Source organism: Euprymna scolopes, chromosome 5 (assembly GCF_053919585.1).
Source record: "Euprymna scolopes isolate OS-2025 chromosome 5, ASM5391958v1, whole genome shotgun sequence".
NCBI lineage: Eukaryota > Metazoa > Mollusca > Cephalopoda > Sepiida > Sepiolidae > Euprymna > Euprymna scolopes.
The window spans coordinates 84,090,478-84,114,117 of NC_136486.1; the positions used below are offsets into that span (position 1 = coordinate 84,090,478).

Genomic DNA, 23,640 nt, shown 5'->3' on the forward strand with positions numbered 1-23,640 from the left:
TGCTGGAGAATCGAACTATCAGCCCTCTCATTTGATGTAATATACCATCCTGGGAAAGATAATGCAGCCACAGATTACTTTCTAGTGGTGATAGGGAATCACCTTGGAAGATACTTCTTTGTATTATTATTATTATTATTATTTGCTTATTTTAGTTCTCTAAAAATTACAAAACAAAGCGTTTTGTAAACAAATTTGCGAAGGCGACATGGGGGGGGGTGTAAAAAAAAGAAACAGGTGTCAAACCAACATGTGTCTTTTTGATCGTTCCTGATTTTGGGTGCCTCAGATATAATTGATACACAATATGTATTATGAATTAGAAATTGCATGAACGTTATAAATAGTTATCAAAATTATTATTAATTGTTTCATAATAGTTTTTGTAATTCCATGACTTTAATGATAGGACTGTTTTTTTTTTCTTTCTTTTTATTTGAAAACAACCCATTATTATTTAAGTACAAGAAATGTTAGGTTAGCTTTAAGTGTAACACTTATATGCTAAAATAACCTTTTCTGCTATTTTCAAAGAAACAAGAACTGCTGTTGGTCTTTTTTTTTTCATAAATAAAAATTCAATAACGTATATTTATCTTTTGATCGCTGTAGAGTTTTACAAGTTGAATGAATAAAAGCAACAGTATATTGTTGAAATTTTAGAAATCATGAAAACAATATAATGTTTGGATTTTATAAATTATTTCCGAGATTAAATTTATTGTGCCAGCTAGCAAAAAAAAAAAAAAGGATGATCAGAAAAGATACTACATTACCAACTCCCTATAAATTGAGCATTGAAAGCTAGTACATTAGCCTGAAATAGTAAAGTAAACTGGATTGAGCGTTAAAATACAGTGATAGTATAGTTCAGCTTCAGATACCAAATCTTCATTAGTAATGGAGAATAAAAAATGGATCGTGATTCTCACTTCTTTTATATTGTCTTATAGATATCAGTATTAAAAAATGAATACATTAAGTGCCCAAACCAATATTAAAGAACATATGTTGTCAAGGCCGTGGAGAGAGAATATTCATGAGCAATGATTAAGCAAATCTGATTTACATTACATTGTTTGTTCTTGAAAATATATGTGACCGTGATTTAGACTGAAGACTATAAGCAAAGTTTCCTGGGTTTTCGAAAGCATGTTCCTTATTGCAGAGAGGACAAGGGCATGAAGGTTCCAATCAACCTTACAATTAATTAAGTAGACATAAGACAAAGAAAGTGATGGCAATAGCAAAGAAGGATGACAAACACAGACGGTCAGTTTAAAACGATAGCATATTGTTTTATTGTTTACAAAGAAAAAGGTAAAATGTACAGCAATGGATTTAAAATCAGCTGGAGAGAGAACGGCTGTCTTACGATGTTGAGATTCTTGAGTCATTTAGGTACAGACGTCAGTGGGCATTGGAGCAGGGAGTTGAACATCAGTGAGCACTGGAACTGATAACTGAATATCGGTGGGAACTGGAAATGAGTAGCTGGGCATCAGTGAGTATTGGTATGAGTAGCTGGACGTTTGTGAGCACTGGAGCAGGTAACTGGACACCAGTGGGCCACAGGACTGGAAGCACTGGAGCTGCAGGAGTGAGCTGGAGTTGCTGAAAGAAATAAATGTCTCTATAAAGAGCTGTTGAACTGGATGGTGATTATGATGCTATAGGCAGGATCAAAAACTGCTGTTAGTTATAGAGGGCAAGACTGTTGCTACTAATTGTAGCTAGGAACAAAGAGATGATATTGATAGTAGTATTGGAAAATTGCCGGCCATCTTGGAGTTGCTTAGGAGTTAGCTGGTTGTAGTATATAATGATGATTTGTGCAGCAGCATTATGTATGCAACAAAAGTTATTAGTCTTGATTTTAGGAACAGAGCTGCTGCTGATGCTGTGCCATGATAGCATGAGAACTGTTGTCATTGTAGTAGGATGCCATCCTGACCAGCAACGAGTTTGGAAAGAAAACCACAAGTGACTGGTAATTATAAAAAATGCACCACTTTTATACATTTCGATTGGCTGCTGCTGATAACACCTCCTTGATGTTACCAGATTGGTTGACGAAAAATGACGATGTGCGCAGAGACACAAAAATGTGTTTTTCTGCCACACATACCAAAACTGTTCAAAGATCAACATCTAATTTTTGTTAGTAGTGTCCAGCCACAAATGCTGTACAGTATTATATAAAATTTGAAAATATTTTCAACTTACTATAAATTATACTGATCAAAAATAGAAACATTTTTTAAATACTGAAATTTAAAACAAAAGAAATTTTACTTTTTTAAATTCAATTTCAAGTTTTATTTATTTATGTAAAAAAAAATACTAAAAAATTCTTTTCTCTTTTTAAACGTTTTTTTAATGACAGTGTATAAATGAAATATAGTTCAAATTGTATGTGTGTGTAAAAACTGAAATGCCCAGAATATGTAATGCTACAGAGCAAGTAATTTTCTATTCAATTTTATGACTAACATGTGATACCTAAGAATTTAGAATAAATTTTAAAAAAAAAAGGGAAAATGTTGATCACATGTTCGTGATCAAATAGGATTGAATGCATTGAGTATCAACTTCCTTTAGATACAAACAACCTATTGTGAAATTGTTATTGTTATGATAATTTTAGATCTGTTCGTTTAGAATGTATCAAGGAGGTAGAGATCAAATTTTTAACAAAAACGTTTTTTTAAATTTTATATTTGTTAGTAGCTGAAGCAATCGACTATACTAATTTAATAATAATAATAATGATAATAATAATAATAATAATTATAATAATTTTTAAATAGGAGCTTGGTCACATCTTTGAGAACATTATTTGATAAGGTTAATTTGAAAATTTTAGAAACTTAAATAATTTTATATGATTTTTTATTAAATGAATAAAATCATTTTTTTACAAAGACTTTTCATTGTGCTGATAGTATTAACTCTGAGAGAAAAGAATACATTGCACTGAGAATGTCGTTTATGAAGATAAGGAATAATATACATCCAAGTATCGACCCTTGCGGTGCATCTGTGTTGATGCGATATTGTTTAAATGCATGGCCATTAAGAACAACCTGGATCTTTCTTATAGCTAACAAAGATTTGACTATATTAAATAATCGTTCAATAAAACTGTATGAGTTGATTTTACTGTCAAAAGCTTTAGAGATATCCAGTGCTACTATCTACCTAGTGAATCTTACAATCACACTAGCAACTGTTCCACCCTGTGCTTCAGTGGTATCACCAAGATGATAACATTTCTGGACAACCTCAACATCTTCATCATCCAGATATACTTTCTCCACATCTGAATTCTCACCCATCTCTATTGTCTTATACTTCTTGAACATAACTGGTTATCCTTTCTCAACCTACCAGTAATTCCACTGCATCTTTGCGTGCCAATACTAGAAAATGACCACAGAAAATTGAATTGCACCTGACTCCCTTTCCACAAATAAACAGAACATTCCTCTTATGGGAAGCTTTCAAATACTATAACCACTGGTTATCACTTTGGTCTTGGTAACATTCATTTTCAGACCTTTTCATAACAGTCCTCCAAACAATTAGGTCTTCCATTGTTTTACAGGCAAATACGAACTCATCTTAATGGGCTTATAAACATGTTAAGAATTATAAACATGTTAAGAATTATAAACATGTTAAGAATTATAAACATGTTAAGAATTATAAATATGTTAAGAATTATAAACATGTTAAGAATTATAAATATGTTAAGAATTATAAACATGTTAAGAATTATAAACATGTTAAGAATTATAAATATGTTAAGAATTATAAACATGTTAAGAATTATAAACATGTTAAGAATTATAAACATGTTAAGAATTATAAACATGTTAAGAATTATAAACATGTTAAGAATTATAAACATGTTAAGAATTATAAACATGTTAAGAATTAAGACCTCAAAATAAGAATGTGTAATTTAACTATGAAATAAATGTCATTCACATCTAATGTAAAGTAATTTTAAATATTTTCAATAAGAAATTTAATGCATTATTGGAGCCGGGAGAACTTTATAAGAAAAGAATATTTTTTTTTTTTTTTTTTTTTACACAGGCGTCACCACTTATCAAGGCCGATAGGCCACTCAAGGATAAGGGTTAAAGAGTGTACAGCAGTCCAAAGGTCAATATAGTAATCGATAGTAATGGAAGTTTGGTAAATTTGTTAACTTAAGTGGAACGGCTCATCAAAAACTTGTTCACGTTGGACTTGAAGACAACCATATTATAGACAGCTGGAAAGCAGGAAAACGGAAGACAATTCCACAGGCGTGCAATTCTAAGAAAGAAGCTTTGTTCATGGAATCTATGTTTAGATTTAGGCGCAGATAAAGAGTGGGGGGAATTATTGATAGTGTTTACTGCTAGACGGATGTTTCTTGTGAAAGTTTGGCGAGGGGGGACCATAGATTGAAGCTCAGTCGAACACTTTCCATGAAAATAACGATACATCAGAGACAAACTCGCAACATCTCTTCTGTGAGATAGAGGTTGTAGCGAAGAGAAAAGGACATCTCCCACCAGGCCACAGAGTCTATTTTGAACCCTATCAAGGCAGGACAAGTCTTTTCTAGCAGCTCCTGCCCATATGTGGCAACAGTATTTCATCCTTGGACATATCTGGCTTTTATATAGATAGAGAATTGCATCAGCAGTGAGATATCTACTGGATCGATAGAAGGATCCGACCATTTTTCCAGCGGCCTTGGCAACAGATTTGATGTATGTATTCCATTTAAGATCAGGAGTAAAGGTCAAGCCCAGAAGCCTGTCAAAACTTGAGGCCTCCTGAAGACGAGAGCCATTCATTTTAATTGATGCCAGATGGGGATCAGAACGTTGATGATGTAAAGATAGAAGCTTGGTTTTAGATGCATTAAAAGTAACAAGCCACTCCTTTCCCCATTGTACAATGTGATCAAGATCAGAGCAGAGAGAATCGGAGAGAACTTGGTCGTTTACTGTCTTAGATGTGCTACCATAGATGGTAGTGTCGTCAGCAAAAATGTCTACGAATGATGTAAGGATGTGATTTGGAAGATCATTGATGTAGATCAGGAAAAGAGTTGGGCCCAGCCCAGGATGGACCCCTGAGGGACTCCAGCATTAATACTGTGAGCTTTTTACTCCCTTTTTAATTAGATGATGATTCTGACCAAATTTTAGTTATCATCTACGTCAATAGACAAATAAATGGATAAACAGACATATGTTTCTCATATTAGTATAAACTAATATGGCACTGTGGAAATTCCATGGCGCTTTTTACATCAAGGTGCATAATTTACTGTTTCTTTTTAAATAATAAGTGTCAGCCAAAAATAATGTCATTGTCAACTAAATATTCTTTAAATAAATAAAATGTATGTGTTTTTTATATTTATATATTTATTTAAAATTGTAGTGATTGAATTCTTTTTAAAACAATATTATTGTGAAAATAAATATTGTTTAAATTAATGCAACCAGTGTCACTTTTTTTTACTGTTTTTTGTATTTATTTGTACTATTTTCGTCAACGTTATGACGATTTGATTTATGAAAAAATCCCTTTAAAGTAGGTAAAGTCAGAATTTTTACCTTAGTGATATAAAACTAATCACCGAATATGATCTTTGTTGATCAGACGATTTCATTTTTTAAATGTGTATGAAAAGTAAATTTGTCACACTTAAGTTTGAAATAGTATTTTCTTTACTTTGTCACATTTTGGTATGACATGCCAGTCTTACTGACTGATGGATCAGATCATTCATACTAAACTTTTGTTTACAGACAGTCTGCTAAGTGCTTTTTCTTGAATCAAAGCGTTTTTTTTTTTTTTAATATTATTAAATGCATATGAATATGAACATAAAGAAATCGTTTTGTTAATTTTCTTTTAAATAAAAACGATTTATTTATGTTCATATTTATTTGATAATATAAAAACGTCGATTTGGGAATCTTAAATAGAATAACCCCATAGAGTGAATGTAGTATTGAAGGTTCTACCTAGGAAAATGATTGAAGGTTCTACCTAGGAAAATGATAGACATATATAAGGTACAGTGAAAAGGATAAATGTTTCAAAATGTCATTGAAGAGTTCTGTCTATGATCAGGATATATAATATATAATGATATGAACCCTCAATTTGTTGTTTATTCCTAGAATGATAAAAAAATATGAGAAGATCGAAACTGATTAATAGAATAAACAAAATTTGATTACTTATAGAGGAAATTTTGGTTGTTTGTCAGTCAACATTTAAGTTTAAAATAGCATTTTCATCATTAGACATGTAGATTAAATGAACTCATTTTTGGTATTGATAGTCCTTTTTGTTTTTATGTGTAAGCAATGGGAAAATTATTCTATTAAATTTTCCTGCGCATTTTCTATAACGCATTCCAGAAACCCAGACTGCATGACCAACAACTAATGACAGTTTGAAAGTGATTGTCAGCAAGTAATAAAACTTTCCTATTTAAAATCTGAATGAATAAATGCAAACCATTTTTTTTCATTTATCATTTCTGTATTAGCATTAAAGCAGTTTACTGTTATTTCAATCAATGATACAATAAAATACTTTGAAATACAGTGTATATATATATATATATATATATATATATATATATATATATATATATATATATATATATATATTAGTGTTGTGCCGATGAATCGGAATCGGGAATCGGTTAAATCGGTAATTTTCGGGGAATCGGAATCGGCATCGGAATCGGAAAAATTTGTGTATAATTTCCGATTCCAAAATCGATTCTTTGAATATTTTTCAAAAGTTAATTTTCAATTGCTTGTACCGATTATAAATATTTATTTCTTTTAAACTATTAGTAAAACTAAACTCTATAGATCTACGTACTCGTTATAGAATGAAGTTCTCATAACAAAATCACGTAATTTCATTAAATAGTTTTTGTTTTACGCTCCCTTGACTAATTATCGCAGTTTTTTTAGGAAGATTCCGAATTTCCCAAATCGTTTTTACGGCATAAAATAAAAACTATTTGATGAAATTACGTGATTTTTTTATGAGAACTTCATTCCATAACGAGTACGTAGAATATATATATTTTTTTATTTTTCGTTTTTTAACATAGTGTAAACTGCACAAGCACCCTTTTTTAATACGTGAAGACAGTTTAGAGCTTCATCCTAGATCTAAAAATAATTTGGTTTTTAGTGGGTTTACAAATATCGTCCAAAAGTAGAATTTCAATGAGGGGGGACTTTTAAATGTAAATATAATTTCTTTTTCAATCTGAAAAATTTCTAAATGTTTTCTCTTTATCTATTTTATCCAGACTTTGATAGATTCATTGTGAGATATTCATGTATATTTTTAACTTTTCCGAAACCCGAGAAAAATGCGACGGTGTCAGACAATGTGGCTCCAGGAAAATAAAATAAAACTCTATTCGTTTGAAATCTTTTCATATTAAACTCCTTGAGAAATTTGGCAAGTGGGTGTGAAAAAGTATTGTTGTCGAAACCAACGGCATCGAAGGTGTTAATTACCCCATAATACTTTCAACTCAACTTTTGAGTGAGATTGGCGGGCTTCAGTGAGGCCTCCGTGATATATATATATATATATATATATATATATATATATATATATATATATATATATATATATATATATATATCATGGAGGCCTCGGCTTCAGACGGCATTGGCGCCGTCGTAGCAATCCTTAAGTATAAACATAAACAATACCGGCAGAATCAAAGAAAACCACACTGGAAGCATATTTCAAATTAAATCAAAGGCCAAGCCTTTTCACAATTTTGCCCATTCCTTGTTGGTCCCCCCCCCCCGGATTTATCGGAGAGGGACTATAGTTTTCAGTGGCGTTCGTCCGTTCGTCCGGATGATTCCCGGATAACCGTCCATTACTTTTTTCTGAAATTTTGCCACAAGTTGTACTCCAATACGTAGATGTGCACAACATCGAGTTTTTTTTAAAGAAAACTCTCGTTGCTCCCCCAGGGGCTGAAAAGGGGTCAAAAATGCCCAAAATTGCAAAAATGACACTTTTGGCCCCATAACTTTTTTCCCGTCCATTAGATTTTACTGAAACTTGTCCAAAATGTGAAGGCAATTGTTGCAAATGTAAATTCAGTATCGCTGACCCTGGCAAAACTCTGGTTTGCGCCCCCCTGGAACTTTTAGGGCTAAAAACCACCCCTTTTTTAGGCTCTTTTTTTCATATTTGTCTAAAATGTGATTATGTATCTCTATTTAGTGTTTTTTTATGGTGCTGAACTCAAATTTACATGTCTTAAGGCCTGAAACATAGCCGTTTGTCCATTTTTACAAGTAATCAGCTCCCCCATGGGGGCAAAAGAGGTAAAAAAATACCTCAAAATGACTCTAAATAGACAAAATTGACATATTTTTCAGAATAACTTTTCATCCATTCATTAGATTTTTCTGAAACTTGGCAAAACCATGGGCATACCTGATATACACCTGATGGAAGTATCACTGACCCTGGGAAAAATCAGAGTCACAAGCCCTGGAGGTTTTAGGGCTAATAGTGGGTGTGGAGCAAAAGTTGAACTTAGTCATTTTTCTGAAAACTTTTGAAAATTTTATTTTCACTCAAAATTGTTTTTTTATCAGTTATGTATCACTTTTTTTATCACTTTATTCGATCCCCCCTCCTCACATAGAGGGGGACCATGCATGCACGGCTTGTTATATTTGTCAATACCGATTGCCGAGTGAGGGAGCAGCAAACATACCGACAAAACCCAACACTTTTATATTCTACTTTTCATTTAATTAGCAATAATGTTTGATATTATTTTTCTGGGCAAAATATTTCTTTAATTTTAGACAATTCTTTCGCTACTTTGAAAATAAACTGCATTCTTCTAAAGGTTACCTAGCGAATTTTCGCAAAGTTTCAATTTTTGTTTTGTTTATTTTACGCATATAAAATAAGTTTAGATCTTCTTTAGTTTTACTAATAGTTTAAAAGAAAGAAATATTTATAATCGGTACAAACAATTGAAAATGAACTTTTTAAAAATATTAAAAGAATCGATTTGGGAATCGGAAATTAGGCACAAATTTTTCCGATTCCAATACCGATTCCGATACCCCCAAAATTACCGATTTATCCGATTCCCGATTCCGATTAATCGACACAACACTAATATAAAACGATTAGGAATTTAAAATAGACGGTCAGTTTCACAAATAAATATAACGTAACATGAGCTGTAGTGTGTTACCAATTTTAAATTATGTGCGCTTATTGGGGGTAGGGTGTCTACTTTTTAAGCGATTACACATGGTTTTACAACGTTGCAAACCGAACTTAATTTAGTGGGAAACACTTTAGTTAATATCCATAAAGAATTAGGATGGCCAGAAATGATGATCATTTTACGTTAAATTTATATTCGAAACTGATCTTACACTCTAAATTCTAAATGATCGCTTTTCTTTCCGCCAATTAAAAAAATGTTCTAACACGTAATCTATAAAAGTAATATTTCATTTTGGAATAGGGATTTAGCTGCGAGAGAAAGCACAGAAAGCTCATGCAATCTCACGTTAAAAATGGTTTTCATAATAGTAATATTATTATTTAGAAATTCGTTCGTAACAATGAGATGTGGCTTTGCTAAGTGGCGTTGTTAAATATATTGTTCTTACATCGTTTTCTTATTTTGCCTACCAATCTTCGAATATTTTCCACTATTCATGTAAGTAGCATGTTATACAGTAAATACGAACTGGTACAATATAGCTTTGTTTTAAAATCAAAATAAATGTTTTGTTGTGTTACAATTTTTAATCAATTACAAGGCAAACATGTGAGATAAAATATACGCGGACATTAACCAGGGGTTTATGTAATAATTTGAAAATTTACGAAAAAACAAACAAAAAAAAATCTCTAATTAAATATGTATAAATTTTACAAGAATCGGAATCGGAATCGGGAATCGGATCGGAATCGGAAATTTTGAACGGAATCGGAATCGGAATCGGGAAAAATTTTGGCATCGTCCCATCACTAATATATATATATATATATATGTTATATTGTGAAATATATGATTCCCATCAAGCCTATAATGATATATAAACAAAACACAGATTGCATCAGCAGGAGCGAAGACACCCAAACACCAGGAGCAGCTACTGATATGACAACGTCGATATGTAAGTTACAATGTCACCGACTTGTGTTTCACTATGATATTCAATCGACTGTTAACGACACATTAAGTTGTCATAAACTATGCTTTTTGTACCAATCCTTCTACTACAATACACATTATATAAAGCAAAAAATTATTACGCAAGGAAATAGGAAATTTTTGACATCTGAGATACAAAAATATGTGATAAAATATTTATAAAAGGACTACAAGTGACAAACTTAGTATAAATTCATTCACAGATACACCAAGTTTAAATGGAAACAAACAAATGTGGACGCCAGGAAACAAACATTCCCTCACAAGGGTAATCTTGACATTCCAACACAATGACAATAAAATGTTTCCTCTGATTGTAGCACAAACTGTTTGTCTTTAACTACGTCCGTGCGCACAGTATATAAAGGCTTGCATCATTAGATGACAGGCAGCAGTTGGTGACGGAGGCTGTCGGGACAACTTTCTAAGAACAGCAGCAACTAGCCTCAACATCTTCACCCTTTCTTTCTCATAACAGCAGTCGGTGACAGAGGTTGTCGGGATGACTCATATGAATTACTCTTTCTCTCTAAAAGCAGCAGCAACAACTAACTCGAACATTTTTTGCACTTTCTTTCTCATAGCAGTGGAAGCCATTCGCTCACTGTTGTCAACAACAAATCTTAATGACAGGGACTTTATTTTCTTCTCTGAAACTTCTTATAAATAAGAGACAAGACATTTCTAATTATTTTCATCTATTTCGCTTCTTCAATAAATATTTAACTTAATACTTTGTCTGCCTTTCTTGCTACCATACACTAAATTTTTTATTATGACGGTCATTATCAGGTACTGAGATACAATACCTTATAATACCAATATATATATATATATATATATATATATATATATATATATATATATATATATATATATATATATATATATATAAAACTGGTGAAGCACACATAGACATTCATATATATAATTTGCATAACTACTTTTTAAACAGTCTATAATAAACACTTTGCCAAAAACTCAACTTCATGTGATCAGGGTCTCTTACCTCCCGAATTCCCTTCAAAGACTTAAAATAATATGAGTGACGTCCACATATCTGTTTGTGATATAACCATACTCATCAAGAACCTTGATGCCAGCAATGCAACCGATTCTGACAATATTCTAGTTATAATACTCAAAAAGCTACAACTGGAACTAGCACCTATTTTTGCAAAACTGTTCAATCAATGCATAAAGGAGAAATGCTTTCCAACACCTTGGAAAATCTCATTAATTTTCTCAATATTTAAAAATACTTGAAATCGGTCTTCTGCATCTCAATACAGATCAGTCGTTTGTGTGTCATGATCTCATCTTATCTTCAGCAATGATCTCCCAAATCACATTCTAAGTTCATTCGTTGACATATATGCAGGTGACACTAAGATTTATGGCAACACTTCAAAGGCTAACAATGACTAAGATCTCTCTGAGTCACTCTCCTAGGACCTTGAGTCTGTGGCGCAATGGGGTAAAAATGGCTGGTAAATTTTAACACATCCAAACCGAAGCTTTTATATTTTCACTATAAACACTGATCCTCACTTAGCCCCAATTGATATGAATAGCCCTCATCTAAAAGAGACTCCTTGTTTTGACACTGAGTCTGACCTTTCTCCTGACCTGAAATAAAAGATTTACATCAAATCTGTTGCCAAGGTTGCTGGAAAAATGATTGCGTCATTTTACCACTCCAGAAAGTATCAAACTCCCGACACAATCCTCTACTTGTATATGTCCTAAAATGGAGTACTATTGCCATATTTGGGTTGGAGCTGCTCAGAGCATCCTATCCTGCCTGGACAAAGTTCAAAACTGGCTTCGAAACCTAGTAGGTGATGCCTTTTTTTCTTTTCCCACAGAAGAGATGTTTCGAGCATGTCTCTGTTCTATCATTATTTTCATGGTAAGTACTTGTTTCAGCTTCAATCTATGGTCCTCCCTTGCTAATTTTTTACAAAAAACACTTGTCTAGCTACAATGACCATCAGCAATTTCCCCCACTCTCTACCTGTCCCTAAATCTAAATGCAAAGTCCATGGAAAAAGCTTCTTTCCTAGAACTGCCTGCCTGTGGAACTCTGTTTCGCTGGCCTACATTCCAGCTGACTACAGTATAGTTGTTTTCAAGTTCAATGTAAATATGTTCTTGTTGCCCCCCCCCAAATAATTAATTTCTATGCCATTTCCATCTCTAACTATTAATACACTGTTGTCTCAGTGATTAACGTACACTTATTAAACCTTATCCTTTAGTGGCCTTCAGGCCTTCATAAGTGGTGACTGCCATGTAAAAAAAATATTTGGTGTTATTCATTTGTAATTTTAGTATATACTATGGCTTTGTTGATATTAGCAGGATTTAAAAGTAATTTAATAAAAAAGGATAAATTGCAAAAACCTTTCTTAAAATATTCTTAATAATTATCAAAGGAAAAGCTAATATGTCTTAGCTAGTTAGAAAGATGGACTGATGCGGATCAAAGAATTATCAGACGCATATGACTAACCCCCCCCCCCCCTCTCTCTCCCTCTTTGGGAAAAGGACTCTTTAATAACTAATAAAAAAAGAAAATTTGGTGTCATTCTATTGTCTCTTTTTCATTTACAATCTCTCTCTTACCCTCTCTTCTCCCCAACACCAAACTTCCTTCCCCAACCACCCAAACACTGCATTCCATCACTCAGGCGAATTAGTTTCTTTCTTTTCATTTCTTTGGTATTATTTAAAAGATTAAAAAAAATTGTGAAAAATGTTAATGTTTATCTATTTTTATGAATAAATACAAAAGTTTTTGTCTTCTGTTATTCAATAGAAACCCGGTATACGGTGGCTCTAGGATACGTTTTTTTTTTTTTTTTTTTTTTTTTTTTCAGGTTACTATGTGGAATACGATGTTTTTCCGGCTCCTGGTTACAGTAGTTGCCCCGTCTTACAGTGTTATTTATAATGTTATTTGATTATATACATGTGTATTATATACTGGATTATATTTTGTTACTAATTTTTTATGCCGTGTCCCGGGGTTCTACTGTGTGTATATATATATATATATATATATATATATATATATATATATATATATATATATATATATATATATATATATATATATATGAAATCAAAATGTTGGTTTTAAATAGCTAACTTTGCAAAGCTATATCAAGCTGGCAAAGTCGGTTGGTCTTATATATTAACATAGTCAATCCTTTTAGTTTGAACTTTCTGTGAAAATTTCTTAAAAAAAAAAAAAAAAAAGGTCATCCCGTCCACCACCACCAATGACCCTTATTTTATTTTTATTTTTCATTTATATTGTTATTTTTTTCATTTATATTTGTTTTTTTTGTTGTTGTTGGTATATATTAAAATATGTTCTCTTTTCTTCATAGAAAACTTATTTCTATTCATCTACTTTTAGTTGTGTACAGGAATTCCTGCAAATGAAATAAATTAACAGCCTAATTCATACAAATAAATTCTGTAAGTTTTATTTATTAAACACAAGAAGGATTAGAAGATTGAAAAGTTTTTACCACGATGAAATAAGTTAAAAAATATTTCGGTTAAATTATTTTTTCACGGGTATTAAGCTTCTAGTGAAATGTGCGTATTAACAATTAAGTCTGTACTTGTTTTCCTACCACAAGTTGTTTTAGGTAGTGCTTATTTGACATGGAGAATGTGTACGTTGTTCAAACTTTTGCAATGACAATTTGTTGCTATATGTTTAGACTAATAATATTTTGTGTTCTATACTATATAGTGTGGGTATTGGTCCCCATGTCTTAGTGCCAAATATTTAATGCTTTATTTTATTGTTTTTGATGAAGATCTTTTAAACTCTTCCTCCAATATAAATTTTTCTTTTATTTCTTTTATTTGAATTTGGAGTAGATTTTTTTTACAAAAATATACAACTCCTTTTTATTGATATTTTCAAGTGTTTATGCAGTTGGTGCATAAGTAAGTTGAACCAACTTATTTCTCTTCGTACCAATTGAGGATATGTTTTTTACAATCAGTCTGACACTTTGTTACTGTTGGGTAAAGGTATGGTTATAATCGGTGTAAATATAGATTCAGGCCTGTTCAGTGAAAATTGACGTCATGAGGTCATAGCAAGCAAGATCTGTCTAAAAGTCAGACTATCAAAAATAAAAGTCAGCTTTTTACAAAAAAAAAAAAAGAAAAAAAAGGGGTATGTTAAACTGAATCATTTCATTCAATACCAACGTATTTGTATTTTTCCAACTTTTGATGCTAGTTTATTTATCCAGTTGTATGTTTCCCGTGTGGATCTTCTTTCCGGCTTTGAAGGAGCATTTGGCACATTTATCCATTTCATTATCTTTGGAGAAAGTATATATAACTTGCAAGAGTTAACTTACAGCTTGAGGTCATCCATAAAGGTGATTTGTTTAGGTTCTGGATACTCCAGCATTTGTTCACCTATCACCAGGCCAAAGAGTAAAAAAGACAAACTGTCTTCCTGGAAGATTCTTCTTTAGATCTGGACATCAGGGTTAGTTATTGTTCCATTGGTGTAACTTAACCCTCTAGGGCCTGAACATATTAATACATATTAATAAAAATTCTGAAATTTGAAATTATAGATTTTATTGGATCAAGGATCATGAATCTGAACAAAAAAAGTGAATTCATTTAAAAACTTGAAAGTTATGAAATGTGCCATGATCCTTGGGCTCTAATCTTCCTGATTGGGATTGTGCCATATATGGCACAGGCGGCCCTAGAGGATTAATAACATGGTATTTTACTAAATCTTTATCTGGACAGCCATGGTTTTATTCCATGCTTTTTCAAGGATGGTTTTGTTAATCAATAACTTGTCCTTGGTGACAAAACACTTCCTGCCTTGCAACTAAGCCAGTTAAGAGTTTGTAGGTGATGGTGAGACAGCAGATAAGTTTATATTTAACTATCAGTGTTGCCCGGGTGTGGAGTTCTAAAAAAAAAAAGAAATAGCAGCGAGTACCTGTGCAAGCACACACACAAAAAAATTAATCAACCCCTTGAAAATAAGTGAGTACCCGTGCAAGCAAAAAAAAAAAAAAAAAAAAAAAAATTAGCTGCAGTAGCCAGGCTCAAACCTGTAACGCTAAAAGGAAAAGGAAGTGAAAAAAGCCAACAGTTTAGTTATCGTGTCCACCGCGACTTACAATGTCACGGGTGTTTAAAATAAGTTTAGTCATTGCAAGACGTATGATGACTTTACAAAAATATTGATGCAAAAACTGACCCCTCCTTGCAAAAACAGCTCAGTTAACCAGCACAGAATTAATGTTTTTAGTCAATTTTGGGATATTTATCATCCGAGAGTGCGGTGTTTCTAACGATACCAATTTTATCAGTGTTCATCGCGTGTGATGAAAGTTTTTGGCGCGCACGCGCGCGCGCACACACACACACACACACACACACACATTTTGCCTTTTATATCATAGAAGAAGATAGAAGAATACTATTTACTAGGATGTTGTGCCTCACTCGTTTTGGGTATGAAGGTTGCATTAATTTTTACTAGCATGCTGATGTGGCTTCATGAGTCTGATGAAGGAGCCACTATAGTAATTATGAAGTACTGTTAGTTGTTTCAGCCAGAAATCGGATAGGTTGTCTATGCCCGGATTTTTGCATGTGTAAGTTTAGGATTTTTGTATGTGTAAGTTTAGGATTTATTGTATGTGTAAGTTTAGGATTTTTGTATGTGTACGTTTAGGATTTATTGTATGTGTAAGTTTAGGATTTTTGTATGTGTACGTTTAGGATTTTTGTATGTGTAAGTTTAGGATTTTTGTATGTGTACGTTTAGGATTTTTGTATGTGTAAGTTTAGGATTTTTGTATGTGTACGTTTAGGATTTTTGTATGTGTAAGTTTAGGATTTTTGTATGTGTAAGTTTAGGATTTTTGTATGTGTACGTTTAGGATTTTTGTATGTGTACGTTTAGGATTTATTGTGCATGTGCAGCTTTTCTCAATGTGTGATATTCCAACGTGTAAATATCAACTTTATTTATGTCTTGTTGAACAACCGAAAGTAATGAATTAATGAATAAAAGTTAAAGAATGTTCACAGATTTAGATAAGGAAATGCGCTTGAGTAGTGAGACTGACAATTGTCGCTATATTTAAAAGTAAGTCCATGACGGAGACGTGTCGGAGTGTCCTGTTTAGAAAATAGTTAAAAAAAAAAAAAAAAAGTCTTACCCTACCACTAATTTTAAGTCAGGGAATTGCCGATCTGACATAGATTTAGTGATAGTCAGCTTTTTTTCTTTCTGTCTTTTTTTTTTTTTTTTTTTTTTTTTACTATCTTTTAAGCCTGAAATTAGCGATCATCTCGAAACAAAATCGACTGCTATTTTTTATTTACTCATGTGTGACTAAATCAAAGTTACAATAACATATTCAAAAATTATTGATATGACAATCAATTTCCACACTTTAAAATGGTAAACCTGAGAGAGTTCCAGTGGTGGTCATCTACGACTCGCGATGCTGCTCGGGAAAGTAGCTCTTCCAGTTTTTGGTGAAAGTTTTGTAGGTGTGTGGGAAAGGGACTTCAAAATTATACATGTCACTGGAAAATTCAATTGTCTTACGTTTGGTAAAAATTATTTGTTGTATATATTTTTTGTTTTGGATTTTTAGGTTGTAAACTATACTGCATAAATGCCAAATTTTTCGGTGTTTGTTGCCTCGATATACTTGCCTCCCCATGAGAGCAAAGTTCGACACAAAGTCGATTTTTAATGTGACAAGATCAAGCAAAAATCGAACTTTAGTTTGGAATAAAAATAAATAAAAATTGCCTCAGTCTAGAAAAGATACTTTGCTTTGATTTTTTTTTTTTTTTTTTTTTTTTTTTTTACTCGAAGGCCGACTGGTGTGTGATGAGTTTATTATGATTATTTCACATTATTGTTATTTGCTTTTTTGGAGGGGGGGATAATTTAGTGAAAAGGTAGACGCAAAAAACTGTACCTCAATATATTTTTGTTTTATTTTTTAAAATTATTTATGACGCAACCTGAAAAACAACAACAATTAAATTATTCACAAATTCTTTTTAGAAAAACAAATTGTAGCTTTTTTTTTTTCATTTACATAAACTTTCAAAATTTGTAGTCTATTATTTTTTCTCTTATCTAAGATAAGTTATCTTCCATAATATTTCATAAAAAAGATATTGTTGACATTAGTCCGTATTTGCCTCCTCACGAGAGCAGCAGCGTTAGATATAAGGTCGCTTTTTAATAAGATAAAGTCTAACTTCCAAAAAAGGTCACTCTAATTCGAGGGAAAAAAAGCAAACTTTGACTCAGTCGAGAAGGATTTCTTATTTACTGGCCGACGATAGAAAAGATGAAATGTAGTCGCCGAGTCGGTTAATGCTACATTTTGTTGTTAGCCAAAAAAAGACTAAAAAGTTATTTTAATCTTTTAAAGTTACAAATTTCTAGAAGGAAAAACATATTTACTTGGTATTGAAATTTATTTTACTTAACATTAAGAAAAAATTAATTCACTGAAGTGAATTAATTTATTTACTCTATCTCTAACGTGAACTGAAGTTCTATCTAGTTAATTCATGATATATATATATATATATATATATATATATATATATATATATATATATATATATATATATGGGTGTGTATTATTACTGTACACATAGATTCGAAAAAGTTGTCAAAAAACAAATATATAACAAATAGATGTTATCAAAGGCAAGATAAGTTACTTTTCTACCTAACTGGACATATTTTTCGTGTTTTTATTCAATGTAACATGTTTATTCAGCTCGAAAAACATACATTGTTTACCGATGTATTGAAAAATTACAAATGGCGCCCGACTCTCTCTTTAACACGGTAAGTTCGGGGAAAGGTGTTATAAATAATAAACTAGACAAAATACTATTAAAACCCCACCGAATATATGTCAACCTATGCCACGGTAATATATATTGAGTGAGTTTTTAACAGTATTTTGTCTAATTTTATATTTATAGTACCTTTTCCCAAACTTACCGTGTTAAAGAGAGAGTCGGGTGCCATTTTGAATTTTCCAATACATCGGTAAACACAGTATGTTTTTCGAGCTGAATAAACATGTTACATTAAATAAAAATACTGAAAACATATCCAGTTAGGTAGAAAAATAACTTATCTTGCCTTTGATAACATTTATTTGTTATATATTTGTTTTTTGACGACTTTTTCGAATCTATGTGTACAGTAATGCAAACATATATATATATATATATATATATATATATATATATATATATATATATATATATATATATATATATATATATATATATATATATATATATAGTATTATTATTCTTTTATAAGGGCGGACCTGTACGGCGTGTTTTTTACCTATTTTTTTTAATAAGTTTTTTTTTTTCCGACAGTTATCATAGATTATTACAGACTTAGCAGAAAAAAAATTTGAAAAAAAAAAAAAAAAAATTTAATGACTATAACTTTCTCGTTATAACGTACTAATCACGTGACACGTCGGTATAGAAATGGACAGTAAGTCAGGTAGCAATGAAGTAGAACGTTATAATGAGGAAGTGAACCCACTGAACCCCCTTCTTAAAAGTCATTAATTTTTTTTTTTTTTTCAAAATTTTTTCTGCTATTATGATACTTAAGTTTGTAATCTATGATAATCGCCAGAAAAAGTTAAATAAAGGTGCAAAACATGCATTTTAGAGGGTGAGCACTCTCGTACAGGTCTGCCAAAATAAGTATTTTAAAAATACCATTTTTAAAACAATATTTTAGAACACAAAACAATAACATGGAATAATGGAAAACGTGGATTATTTGTTTAATGCTTCAAGATATTTTAAAAGTGTTTTTTGTAATGGGCAAAAAATAGTTAATAGTTTTTGAAATTTTCATAATTAAAAATTTTAATTTTGTTGTATTTTATAAAGTTCTTAATTGCATTTATTAGTTGTATTTATTTTATTTTTTCAAAAGTTTGTATTGAAATCAAGGGTAAAAACGAAAGCCGATTATAAGGATTTAATTAAATAGTCATTCATGATTAATTTATAATTGAAACTTTAGTTCATTTGTTTTTTTTTAGTACAGTTTAGCGTGTTAGTTTATCTTTTATTTATTTATTTATTTATTTTGTGCGATGTTCTTAAAAACGCTTTTAGTTTTTGCCTTTTTTTTTTTTTTAAATTTTATTTATTGTAGTGGTTAAGCAAAGCCGTGTTATTGTCCATCCCTCAAAGTATCAGTAACGTACCTGCGTTGCATGTGCCTTGTAACTCCAACAACACTTGAACGAGATATAAAGACATGCTAGGAGTGTGTGCGTTATCACCAATACACGTGAATCATAAATACAATGTACGCCACACGAGAAAGAACCGTCTTGTTTGATGTCAAATTACATGTTCTTTTTTTTTTCTCTCCAGAATAAAGTTTACTTTTCATTTTCAAACTCCCCTTTCTAACACTTTACGTTTTTTGACGATCAGACTCGACTGAATTTCATTTCTTACGAACACCACTTCAATGAGTAACTTTCGCTTTTGAAATCAACGAATTTATGATCGTGATGTAACTACTCGACTGCTGGTATTATTGTTTTCTTACTCTATTTTTCTTTCCTATCACTCATCAATTTTATACGAGAAAATGTGCGAGCAAGTTTAACAGTTATTTTTAACGAGCAATTAAAGCGTATATATTTAACCTTTAATTAGAATTAATTACGAAGTGTAAAAAAGTATCCTTCTTTATTTAATATTTATACTTTGTGCCGTTATAACGGTTGATCCAAAAATAATATTGAGAGAGAAAGAGAGAGAGAGAGAGTTGGAAGAAAATGATGAATGAAAAAAAAAACTTTAAAATATTTGTAATAACAGATAAGACAGCCTTATTTTCGCGATGTTAAAGATTGCGATGGAATAATATGTGTTGATTGAGAAATTAAATCGTGAGTGTCTGATTGAGTAAAATGAAAAAGAGGACTGATGAGGAAGGAGGAAGAAAGCTGATTTTTTTTGTTTTTTTTTTAGATGGAGCTACTTTCTTCTTCCTGTGTGATATGATGACACAGAGAGGTCAGCTTGTCGTTGCCTAGACAAATTAACTGACCAATCGCAGTCTTCGTTGCTAATGCATTGACAAGCACATCGACCAATGAGAGAACGCTGTGCTTCCAACAAAGGCTCTCACACTCGGAACCCATTTGGTAAACATGGCTGTGAACAGCTGCGCTTATAATGCTGATCAACCTTATGGAGTGGGGACACGGAGACGGATTAGAACGACATGAGTCTCATTAAATGGAGTAATAAGAACCCTAGAAGGACGAGACACTATTATTAAGTTAGCGACTAGCCATTTTAAAAAGTGGAGTTCTTTCTTTTGCTGTGGCCTCCCTGGCTGTCTGTTATGAAGTGAAGCAGCATCGAAGTGAGATCACAAGAGATAATAGAACGTACGTACAGAGTAATGGGCAAAATGTAAGGAGACCAAACTACCAGCCACTCATGTTTACAAATACTATTTTACTGCAACGTATCGGAACTGATTTTATAAGTAGAGAAGCAGGAGAAAAGAAAAGAATCGGGAAAAAAGAGAAGGGGAAAAAAAGTTAGTACTTTATTTTCTCTCCTCCTCATCCGCCAAACAAAGCTTCTCTCGTCATCATCAATTATTGCTTTCTTTCCTCATGTTCGGCTTTGTATGTCAGCTGTGACGGACGGGGAAAAAACGAGGATTTAACTCTCTTCAAAGAGGGGCTCGAACCACGGATACTTTCTCCCGGAAATGGATATATATTGCAAATGACGATGTGAAAATACGCCGTTTTTTTTTCTCCTTTTTTTTTTTTTTTTTTTGTTATTTTTTTTTCTTTTAAACCCTATGTTCGGATCGGCTCGAAGACAAAATCATGTCTACTTTTACTACAACCGCGGTGGAAGACGAAAAGGCAACCCGCAATAATTTCTTATCGTGTATGAAAATAACAATGGCAATAACAACAATCCCTTACGATAGACATCGTAAATAATTTTTTTCAACCCTTTGTTTTCTTACACGTCTTCCGATTTTATTTGTTTATTCCATATTTTTTTATTTTTCCCATGGGATGAAAAAAATGTCTTTAATATTAATTTCACCTTCATTTTGTTGAAATTTTATAATAATAATCATTATATTTTGTATGATAATCGTCGCCGTAATATTTCTTGCGTCAAATTTTTCTTTAATCCTAATTTATCGAGGATTACAAAAGCAATTAAATAACTAAACGAAGAAAAAAAAAAAATAAATAAAACTACAGCTTTTTACCTGCCATATTTTCCAATCTTTTAACACAGATTTCTTAAAAAAAAATACTAGGTTCATGATCAATATATACACAACACTCAAAAGTAGAGCGAGTAATACCAGAATTCTGATAGGTTACAGATACCGCATATTTCTTCAAGTCAATCTAATCTCATATTTATTTTAGATCTTTTAGCAGTCTTCAATGAAATTGAAAATCATAGAGAAAATAATTGTGATTCAATTCAACCTAAACCTCTGATGACATAAGAATTATTAGTTTAAGTAGGAGAACATTATAAACAGCGACATCATTTTTTTTCTTTTTTATATTTTGAAACGAATTAGATCCATAAATTGCTATTTAATTGCAAATCCAATAAATTCGCCGTTTAACTCATTATATTGAGTGTATTATTTTAAGTAAAAGCTTTATTTTGTAAAAAAACAAAAAAACAAATAACAAGAAAAAGGACAACATTTCCTCATCTTAATTTGTATTTCTCGGTAAAGTGGCAAACTATCTCTCTCTATAAACTAGGCATTTTCTTCAGGTTTTAAGATTATGGTTAAGAATTTGAGTGATCCATTCCTGTTTCTTTTCTGTCGGATTGCTGTGTAACAGCTTTTATGTATTTCTTTTAAGGTTCTAACCTTAAGTGTTGGTGCTAGTGGTTTATTAGTGGTGGTGTTGGTGTTGGTGGTAGTTGTAGTGTGTTACTCAACTGTTCTTTGTGTGTGCGAGAGTGAGTGAGAGCAAGAGAGTGTTAGAGCCTGACTAAGAAGCATGGGCCAGCAGTCGTCATCACCGTCTCACGCTGCTACCGACTCTCAGAAATTCGAAAGGTCTTCCAGTTACCGGAAGAAAAAAGACAGTTGTGATATCGGAATCGTGAATGCCGCTGCTGCCTCGCCATTATCGGCTCCGTCTTTGTCGCAGAGCGCCGGCTTCAAATCCAGCAAACCGCCGCCGCCCGACCTGCCTTCTTCGTCACATCGCCAGCTGCTCCATCACACCGACTTGGACCCGCCTCCCCCTCACCCCCAGTCTGAACAGCCTCCACTGCCTCCGACACCATCGGCGGCGGCCGCATCCTCAGCCTCCGCGGATAACAACACTAGTATTAATATTACCACTGGCATGGCTACTGCTGTCAGTCCAGCTGGCCCGGCTGTCGGGCCGTCTGCACCTCCAATGGAGAGAAGGTCGTCTTCGCCAGCACACCAGAACCACGCTGCCATCGCGGCTGTCAGGGCTGGAAATTCTGGCACTAACAACTCTGCAGCCAATGCCAATCTATGTCAGGTGAGATATTTGCACCTTTGTTTTTCTATGTTTGGGGTGGGGGGTCAAGAATATTGAAAAAAAAAAAAAAAATTGCTGACCATTCTTATTTCAGCCACTCATGTTGCTGGATACCTGAAGGAAAATAAAATTAACAACACCATAATGATGATGATGACTAACAACAACAACAACAACAACAACATAATCATCACAACAATTGTAAAATATTACTACACTACAGTACAAATACATGAATACCTAAATTATTATGGTTTATATGTCTAGCATTTCTTTGTTGCATTTTTATAGATGAAAATATCCTTCTAAAATGACATTTGTAACATTTCTTTATTTTATTTATATTTCTTTATCAGATTCTCTCAATATTTGGAGTTTTCTATAGAGGTTTACTTATCAAATAATATCCCTTTTCCTTTTTAGCTTTGAAAAATCTTACAATTGTTTCAAAATCATTTCATTGAAAATGGACGTTCAACCTCAGCAAATACTCAGATCCCAAGAAAACTTTATGCTCAGTACAAAAATGTTCATCGAGTCTGGATTCCTTTGACCAAAATATCAAATAATTTGGTTTTAATGGAAAATCAGAGTTGATATATATTTTTTTAATAATAAGTCAAGGCCTACTAATATGTAGTAGGTCATGAATAAGTGTTTTTTTTTTTTTTTTTTTTTTTTTTTTTTTCTTAA

The 23,640-nt window shown here is 32.2% G+C and overlaps 2 protein-coding genes across 4 annotated transcripts in view; one reads left to right on the plus strand and one right to left on the minus strand.

Annotated features, from left to right (window-relative positions):
* Positions 1-1,273: 1,273 nt before the first annotated feature.
* The window catches only part of LOC145276905 (uncharacterized), a 148,098-nt gene continuing 125,731 nt past the window's right edge, over positions 1,274-23,640 (minus strand). For 2 of the 3 annotated variants that reach the window (XM_080128365.1, XM_080128366.1), the window contains one exon: positions 1,274-1,614. In XM_080128365.1, coding sequence (XP_079984491.1) covers positions 1,398-1,614 — 217 coding nt within the window. In that variant the 3' untranslated portion in view covers positions 1,274-1,397. Of the gene's footprint in view, positions 1,615-19,599; positions 20,049-23,640 lie in introns of those variants that run through there. The other variant, XM_080128367.1, reaches the window with a different exon arrangement.
* The window catches only part of LOC145276904 (uncharacterized), a 167,838-nt gene continuing 165,374 nt past the window's right edge, over positions 21,177-23,640 (plus strand). The window contains exon 1 of the mRNA XM_080128364.1: positions 21,177-22,947. Within this exon, the coding sequence (XP_079984490.1) occupies positions 22,429-22,947 (519 nt within the window). The 5' untranslated portion in view covers positions 21,177-22,428. The remainder of the gene's footprint in view (positions 22,948-23,640) is intronic.